Source organism: Mastomys coucha, unplaced genomic scaffold (genome assembly GCF_008632895.1).
Source record: "Mastomys coucha isolate ucsf_1 unplaced genomic scaffold, UCSF_Mcou_1 pScaffold22, whole genome shotgun sequence".
In the NCBI taxonomy this organism is placed as follows: Eukaryota; Metazoa; Chordata; class Mammalia; order Rodentia; family Muridae; genus Mastomys; species Mastomys coucha.
The window spans coordinates 163,171,667-163,181,467 of NW_022196905.1; the positions used below are offsets into that span (position 1 = coordinate 163,171,667).

The following is a 9,801-nucleotide window of genomic DNA, read 5'->3' on the forward strand; positions in this document are numbered from 1 at the left end:
TCAACCGAAGAATAGATAAAGTATATGTGGTTAAGCTACACAATGGAATTCTACTCAGCTATTAAAAATAAGCACATCATAAAATTTCAGGCAAATGAGGAGAACTAGGAAAGATCATCCTGAGTGAGGTAACTCAGACTTAAAAGAAGATGCATAATATGGACTCACTTATAACTGAATATTAAACATAAAGTACAGGATAACCATGTTTCACTGACCAGATTCAAAGAAGCTAAATAACAAGGAAGATCCAAGGAAGGAAGGTTGAATCTTTCTCAGAAGGAAAAATAAAATGGAAGTTGATAGAGGGAGGCAACTGGGTGTGAAAGGGAGTTTGGAGGGGGAGATAGGGACGGTCTTATGTGTGGGGTGGGCTGAGAGGGCTGGGAGTGAGAATGGAAATCAGTATGACAAATACCTGGGACTAGCCAGAGACCTGACACAAGGAAGGCTACTGGAGTTTATAGGGTGACCCTAGTTAAGACTCCTAGCTTCTGGGAATATGGAAACTGAAGTGGCCACCTCCTATAGCCATCCATGTAGGACTTCCAGTAGAAGAAGGGGGACATCAACCCATCCACAAAAACTTCAACTCAAAATTTATCCTACCTACACTATGCACAGAGATAACGAATGAGCAGAGACTTAGAGAATAGCCAACCAATGACTGGCCCAACTTGAGACTTGTCCAATGTGAGAGACCCAACTCCTGACATTATACTCTGCTATGCTTGCAGACAGGAGCCTAGCATAACTGCCTCTTAAGAGACTTTGCTCAGCAGCTGATAGAAACAGATACAGAGATCCACAGCCAAACATTAGATGAAGTTCAGGAGTCTTGTAGAAGAGTGGAGGCAAGAATTGATAGAGCTGAGAGGGTCAAGGATACATAAGAAAACTTAGTGTCAAGTAACCTGGGCCCATGGGAGCTGACAGAGACTGGACCATCCACCAAAGAGCATGCAGGGAGTGGACCTAGGTCCCTACACATTTGTATTAGATGTGCAGTTTGGTTTCCATGTGGGTCTCCTAACACTTGGAATGGGGGCTGTCTCTGACTCTGTTGCCTGCCCTTGTATCCCTTTCCCCTCACTGAGCTGCCTTGTCTGGTCTCAGTGAAAGAGGACATGCTTAGTCTTGCTGTTCCAAGGCAGGAAATCCCAAGGGGGATTTCCCTTTCTCTGAAGGCAGGGGGAGGAGGTTTGGAGATCAGGAATTTGAAAGTGTGTTGCTGGGAGGAGAGGAGAGAGGGGACTGCAATCAGGATGTAAAGTCAATCAATTAACTAATAAATTAATTAAAAAGATTGGCAACAGCTGCTACTGAGGAAGAACTCTCATCCCTCTATCAGCTTAGCTTCTCTTCAGAGAGGGTTACAGCTGAGCTACCCTGCAGGAACACTGGGCTGTCAGGCTTCTTCCTCTTACAGTCTTCCTGATTCCTTTTGGCCAGAATAATGCTAGCATATGCTATGGTGTCTGAGAGCATTCAGACTCTATAAACCTGAAAGTTAAGAAATCCAGGCATGGTGCAATAAATTAGAGCTTCCAGAATGAAAGCAAAATCCTTGCAGAGCTTAGCAGGAACACCTAGCAACAGCCCTGGCAATGCCTCAGGACACACAGCAGGAGGGCAAGTTAATGAGCTTCACCCTCACTGCAGGCAACCCTCAGGATTCTTGAGACTTTCAGTCCTGCAGGAGTTACTGACCCTCTCTGGAGTCTGAGTGCTCCTTCTACCAGCCATGAGGACTCTCTGCTCTCTGCTGCTCATATGCTGCCTCCTTTTCTCATATCCCACCCCAGGTAAGCCTGAGGACCTGCAGCACCTGCTCAGGACTGGGGACATGGAGGCAGAAAACTAGAGCAGGGAGAAGCAGTGATCCTGGCAGGGATTTGGATCTATTAATGGGTAGCCGAGTCATGTGCCTGAACTAGAGGAAAAGCCTTATAACAAAGCTTTTCTTCTCTATCTTCAGTGAAGCTACACACACACACACACACACACACACACACACACACACACACACAGAGGCCAGCTTCTGATCCACAGACAGGCATTTCCATATTCACCCAAGTCACTGAGAGGTCTTCTCCAGGTGCCCTGACTCAGGGTATGTGCCACCACTCCTCCGACAGGGACTGGGACTTTACCAAAACATGTTCCAGCAGTCAGGGTGCTATTCCCTGAGGGAATGTCTTCATTCTTGGATGGGTGCTTCTTGTCCAGCTTTAGAAAATCCCATGTGCTCTGTGCCAAAACAATCAATCTCTGACTCAGGAGCAAATAGGTTCCAGTTTTAAAGAAAGGAAGGGAGAAAGAAAGAAAGAAAGAAAGAAAGAAAGAAAGAAAGAAAGAAAGAAAGAAAGAAAGAAAGAGAAAGGAAGAGAGAAAGAAAGGTATATTTTCCCAATCTGTCCATTCTGTTGATCCAGATCAAGTCACAAGTTTCTGATCCTTATTTTCTCATCTAACCAGTAGAGTTATTACAAAAATAAAAGCTATAAAATTCTATGGGTAACTTTTGTATCCTTTTCTGAAAGCATTCTCTCTCTTTCTCTCTTTCTCTCTCACTCACTCTCTCTGTCTCTGTCCTTGTCTCTATCTGTGTATGTGTGTGTTTGTGTGTGTGAGTGTGAGCACCAATGATGCTCTCTTTAGGTGTGTCTGTGTGCACTGATGATGCTCCGTTTGTATGTGAGAGAGAGTGTGTGTATACACTGATGGTACTCTCTGGATGTGTCTTTGAGCACTGATGATGAGCTGTGTGTGTGTTTGTGTGTCTTTGAGCACTGATATACCCAGCATGTCCATCATTGGTGCTCATAGACACACCCAGAGAGTGCATCATCAGGGCCTTTAGTGGTCCTCAGTGCATGAAAAAAAGTGTCAATGCAAGTGATCTGTCTGCTGCTCAGCAGGTCAAACAGAAGTGTCTCTAAACAAGCCCAATGTCCGATCACAGCAGACACCTACAGCCTGGGATGCTACAGGTGTGAGGATAGGGTCATTCAGACTCAAAGGTAGTCTCCTTGGATGGAGAAGATGAAAAAAAATAAGAGGATATTCTGAGACACTTTCCATGGTGAACTCCAAACTGAGTCAAGTTTGAGAACTAAGCACAGCCCGAGTACTTCTGAAGAACACAGTGGTGGGGACATGTGGCAAAGAAGTTCATTTACCTCATGGCAGGGAGGAGCTAAGACATAAAGAGGAGCATGCGAGGGCAGAGATTCCATCTGTTCCTGTGACCTACTTCTCTTAAACTTTCTAGAAATTTTCAAATTAGGGCCATGAAACAGAAACCAGATCTACAAAATTTGAGGTGAGCCTTTTTATACTTAATGACATTTTATATCCAAACTATTACCATATCCTATTCATACACCTTTGTATGTTTATATCTTGGCAGGAGTTCTTTATGTTTCTCTACATTGCTACCCTGCTAGCTGATTCTCAATCTAACCAAATTAACAATAGAAATTAACCTCAGGACTTCTTACGAGAACCCTTCAGTATCTGCGTAGGCTTACTTCAAGGCCTTCTACTCTATGCTATTGATGTTTGCTTCTGTGCTGATGCCATACTGTTTCTGTATACTATGATACAGCTCTGAGGTATAAACTAAAGGGATATCGTAACACCTCCAACATTGTTCTTTCTGCTCACAAATGCTTTCATTCTGTTGGAGTCCTTTACACTCGCATATGAACTTAAGGATCATATGTTTTCACTATTCCTATGATGAATATTCTTGGGATTTTGGTGGGGATGCCTTGACTCTGTAGATCAATTTCAGTATCTTGGCTATGTAACATTAGAAGTCAGCTGACACACAAACATGGAAAGATGTCCTATCTCCTACTTTCTTTCTCAGTTTCTTCAGTGCTGTAGACCTTTCACTGTCGTGGGTTTTTTTTTTTTTTCTGTGACTTTTTTTTTCTTTTTTATTTCTTTATTTATATGCGAATTTCTCCATTCCCAGTTTCCCCTCCAAAAAACAAAAAAACAAACAAAACCAAACCCCTGTTGCCTCCCCCTTCCCCATGCCTGCCACCCCGCCCTCTCCCACTTTCTGGCCCTGGCATTCCCCTACACTGGGGCACAGAACCTTCACAGGGCCAAGGTCCTCTCCTCCTATTGATGATCGATTTTGCAATCCTCTACCATACACATACTGCTTGAACAATCAGACCCCTCTATGTGCAGTCCTTGGTTGGTGGTTGAGACCCTGGGATCTCCAAGGGTACTAGTTAGTTCATGTTGTTGTTCGTTCTAAGGGGCTACAAACCCCTCAGCTCCATTGGTCTTTTCTCTAATTCCTTCACTGGGGACCCTGCACTCAGTTCGATGTATGGCTGTGAGCCTCTACATCTGTGTTAGTCAGATACTGTCAGAGCCTCTCAGGAGATAGCTATATTTAAGCTGGCTTACCCTTCCTTCAGTCTCTGCTCCATAGTTAATCTCGGCAACTCCTCTCGTGGGTATTTAATTCCCCCTTTTAAGAAGGAATGAAATGTCCACCTTAACGTCTTTGATTAAGTATCTGACACACAAACATGGAAGGATGTCTTATCTCCTACTTTCTTTTTCAGTTTCTTCAATGCTGTAGACCTTTCACTGTCATGGTTTTTAACGTCTTTGATTAAGTATCTGTGCCTCTATACACATTTTGGAGACTATTGCTGGGGGTCAGCAACTTTACAGAGAACAATCTTGAACAAACAAAGCCTCTTCTCTTGGCTGGTGATAAATACATAAAATACCTTGTATGTTCTTTCTGCCAGTCAATTCAGATTAGTGTTTGATATAAATACCTCATTTCATGTCAATTAACTATAAATGCCTGTCTCCAAAAACAATTACACTCTAGGATACTAAAAGATTGGAACTTCTGAGCAGGAATTGTCAAAGGACTTGAGTCAGGCCATGAATTACCAGAGGATGTGGGTACAATTACCACTTGATGGTTACCAGGTGTATCACAGAGTAATTTTGTTCTATCCTGCATACTGTTGAAGGCTACTCTAGGATACATTCTGTGTGTACTGTGATATCCCACAGAAGGCAGAATAAGTACTAATTTATGAAACCTATGAAAAACTTCCAAGACAACCATAGTTTCAGCATAACACTAATGATTATAAGTTTTGGTGGAAATTGTGGTAAGAAGTCTGGAAACTTGGACTGGAGTCAGAAGGACCAATCTGACTATAAAGGAGAAATGGGACACTTCAGAATAAGTTCCTGGTGCAGTAATGCCTGTAGCATACAGAAATAGAGTATATGGCATCTTAGGCACAACAGTAATGCTGTGATCATAAAAGGAGAAAGAGCTCTAAGAATATGTTCTGGTGGGGTGTGGGGGAAGGGGGTGCCCCAACAGGCCCATGTCTAGGCATCCTTTCCCCCTGAGGGACCAGACACACACCTGTATAATATAGAATAGAATTTAATTAGGCCATGGGGAGGGGAGTTAAGAGAGTAATAGAGGCAGAGAAAGGCAGAGAGAACCTAGAGACTTATAGGCTGGCCATGATCACGTGGAGAAAGGGAGAGAGGAATGGGGAAAGGGGGACCAAGCTGGTAGCAAGAGGAAGTAAGAGAGAGAGGACGGGCCAAGCTCCTCCCCTTCCTGCCTGGCTGCTACCAGATCACTGTGGGGAGGAGCATACCTGGCTACTGCCAGAACCTGGAGGGGTGTAGTTTAGACAGAATACCAACAAGTAAGGTGGAATAGTAGGTGTACTGGGGAAGAAGCTTGAGTCTAAACATCGAACATAAAAGCTACACTCATAATTCTGCTGCTCATCCTTGTCAATTGTGGGATTTCATTACCTGTCCTCAAGGTTCAATTCCAAGACAATTACTTGGAAGAGAAATTTGTCCCATGAATTTAGACATGTTATCTATCTATCTTGTATCCCCAAAATGTTCTCAAGTATTTGGCATTATAGCCATGACTGTAAAGGATATTTGCTCTCTCTTTGCAGCTGTTGGAGATCTAAAACATCTTTTACTCAAAACACAACTTACACGGTGCTACAAGCATGGAGGGTTCTGTCACAATTTAATTTGTCCTCGTAATTCCCGGTTTATGAGTAACTGTCACCCAGAGAATCTCCGCTGTTGCAAGAATATATACTGACTGGAAGGAAGCATATGGAAGTCAAGTGACAGATGTGTAACTAATGTTTTAATAAAGAAAATATTTCTTTAAGCTTATTTACTTCAGATCCTATTGAAAACTGTGTTTTGGTTTAGAAGGGATTAAAAATATGCAAGGCTAATGTCAAGGCTTAGAACAGGAGAAGGGACATTCCAGAAATCCTGCCTAGTCAAATCATTACTCAGGACTAATGATTTGAGCAGTGTCACTCTTATTTGAATTTATTGCCAAGCCACGTGTGAGCAGTGCAGAAGAACCCCATAAGACTGGACAGTGAACACTGCTCTCAGGCTTCCTGGGGCCTAACAGAGGGGAACTCTTCCATCGTCTCTAATTTAAGTAGGGCTTCATTTGCAGATCCAGGAATTACAGGGCTTAGGGTAGTAGATGGTGGTTATATTAGAACCTCATTTATAACAGTAAGTTGTCACACCAAAGCCTTTTCCCTAGGAAAAATGTCTCAGTTTTCAGATCAACATTTTTTTTATTTAATAATACACACACACACACACACACACACACACACACACACACACACACACAAATCTTTATTTTTATTTTTTGGTTCTTCATACAATATATTTTGACTATGTACTTTCTCTTCCACCAACTCTAAATAGACCCTTCCATAAGCATTCTACTTAATTCTATCTCTTAAATAGAACAAAATCAAAAGAAAATGTGCACACACATACACTTATATACAAGAGAGAGGAAGGGGAAAGAGTGATGTGGGTGGAAGGGAGAGAAAGAGAATGTGGAGTCTAGTTTGTGTTAGACAACTATTACTGAGCATGTGGTCTGCCCTGGATATGCTTGATAATTCCACTGTTGTTCCTATTGCCAAAGTATGAAGGTATCACATTTTTATACTTTTGAACATGCAGAAATTGAGCAAGTACTCAACTAGAATAGCCTACTGTCTTGTGTTTTAGAACAAAAGGTACTATGGCTACTACTAAAGAAGGAAATCATCATCAGTCTCACCCAGCTGTGAACACCCTGCAAGCTACAGCAGTGGTCTGCCTGCACAGTATGCCCACTGGTGCAATAGCATCACAAATGCTATGGGTGTAACCAACCACCTCTTTATTGGATTCAAAACCTCCTTCATGATATACTAGTCATACCTGGTAGTGCTAATGTGGTCAAGAACATGAAACTAGACAGATCAAATGCCATATGATAAAACCTACTACTTGTTCTATTAAATTTACGTACGAATAAAATGATACTTATGGACATATTACTATATCCATAGATCAGCACACCACTCATCCCGCATCAGAGATACTTCTTGCAGTAGATAGAAATTAACACAGAGAATTCAAGAAGGTTCTAGCTCCCCTTGTTCTGGCTTGTTACACTGGCCTTCTGTCCACCTGGTCCTCTCCAGTGTGTCCCTAATTATTGTGCCTTGCCGCCTGTTTCTGGGATCAGGGAGGATGAAATATTGGTTCCCAGCCTCTTAATGTCCCAAACCTGATTGATCAAGGTGTAAATGAAGGTAAAAGAAACATGAATATCATCTAAAACATATTTTCACATGCATTCAGAGTTGGTACAAAACATCTTCCAAGTGAATACTCTGGGAGGGCACCCTCCTCTAGACTACAACTTTAGCTTACTTTTTCCTAAAATATATAGATGTTAGCAGGTGTGGAGCCATATCTTCTGCTCCAGCATGCTAGGTTAGTATACTTATCTTGCACAGGATAATTAAAATTGTATAGTTACTAGTGAAAAGCAGAAAAGGAGCCATATTCAACAGGCCCATATTAGGAAGAACAACAACTAGATCCATTAACTCTCATTATGCGCCAGTGCACATTTGACATCTTGATACTGAGTGCAAGTTTTAGACAGAAGGTAGGAGACAGAAGATCAGGCCAAGATGTAGTCTCACCATCATTGTATCAGCTCAAGATTATTTGGCAAGTTGTAAATCTTTCTCTAGGAGATAAGTTCCTTCTCTGGCTATTCCATGGGTTTCATACTTTTCTACTTCTAGAAGAAAATAAATACAAATTAGCTATGGAATACATTATACACAGTATTATGCAAGTATATTATACATAATACTACATATATTATAATAACATCCTCTGTTAGAAGATAAAAGACATCTTTTAAATAAAAGTCAATCTTAAAGTCATCATTGAAAAATGAATGTTGCTTCCAAACAGACAAACAGGACAAAATGAGAAAATATATAAAAGTAGGGTAATGATACACTCAAGAACTTGTCCAATTAAAAAAAAACTTCAGAGAGAAGCAAGTTGCATGGGGTCTCCTGACCTCCATTGTCTGGCTCTGGCCCAGAACCCTCAGGACACAGGAGCCAAGGAGCTGCCTGAGACTGGAGCCTTTTGGTTTCCATCTGCACCTGGAGATGATCCTCTCCCACAGGGCTCCATACACAAGTAGCTCCAGGAGAGAGTGAGCTTCCCAGGAGTGTGGACAGGCCTGTGAGCACAGGTTGGATCACCACTTCCCTCAGAGGAACCCATGCAGAACCCTCAGGACATAGGAACCAAGTTATCTGCCTGGAATAGGAGTCTTCCAATTTGTGTCTGTACCCAGAGCTGATGCTGTGCCACAGAGCTACATACACAAATACCACCAGGAGAGGCCTAGTCTCCCAGGAGTGCTTACACAGATAAGACCACCACTTCTCTTCAAATTCTTGGCCCAAGAGAGACCTTCTCAGAGCCATCAGAACACAAGAACCAAGGCTCAGTTGGGGACAGGATCCTTCTGGTTTCTGTCTGTACCCCAGAGTTAACCATGTACCACAGCTCTCCATACCTAAATTCCTCCCAGAGAAAACTGGTCTCCCAGGAGTACTGACACACAGGCTTGCAGGACCTACAAGACATAGTCAGAAACAACAAGTCCAGCTAACAAAAGAGATAGCCAGATGGCCAAAGGCAAGCATAAGAGCATAAGCAACAGAAAAGAGATCAGGAGCCACAGATGCAAGCATCCCCAACAGAATACAAGAGACAGAAGAGAGAATCTCAGGGGTAGAAGACACCATAGAAAACATTGGCACAACAGTCAAAGAAAATGCAAAATGCAAAAAGGTCTTATCCCAAAACATCCAGGAAATCCAGGACACAATGAGAAGACCAAATCTAAGGATAATAGGTATAGAAGAGAGTGAAGACTCCCAAGGTAATAGGCCAATAAATATCTTCAACAAAATTATAGAAGAAAACTTCCCTAACATAAAGAAAGAGATGCCCATGAACATACAAGAAGCCTACAGAACTCCAAATAGACTGGACCAGAAAAGAAATTCCTCCCGTCACATAATAATCAAAATACCAAATGCAGAAAACAAAGAAAGAATATTAAAAAACAGTAAGGAAAAAAGGTCAAATAACATATAAAGGCAAATCTATCAGAATTATACTATATTTCTCACCAGAGACTATGAAAACTAGAAGATCTTGGGCAGATGTCATTCAGACCCTAAAAGAACGCAAATGCCAGCCCAGACTACTATACCCAGCAAAACTCTCAATTACCATAGATGTGTCACGGACCGGGATTTCTCGCGGGGTCCCTGTTCTGCGGGACAAGGGATTTTGGCCAGGTGGGCACGGGATTCGGCTTTGACAAACAGA

At 42.2% G+C, this 9,801-nt stretch overlaps 1 protein-coding gene across 1 annotated transcript; it reads left to right on the forward strand.

Moving 5' to 3' along the window:
* Positions 1-1,698: 1,698 nt before the first annotated feature.
* On the forward strand, positions 1,699-6,234 carry LOC116071223 (beta-defensin 10). The gene is made up of 2 exons (XM_031342680.1): positions 1,699-1,805; positions 5,994-6,234. The coding sequence occupies exons 1-2, from the start codon at positions 1,745-1,747 to the stop codon at positions 6,146-6,148; spliced, it is 216 nt and encodes a 71-aa protein (XP_031198540.1). The 5' UTR covers positions 1,699-1,744; the 3' UTR covers positions 6,149-6,234.
* The last annotated feature ends 3,567 nt before the right edge of the window (positions 6,235-9,801 follow it).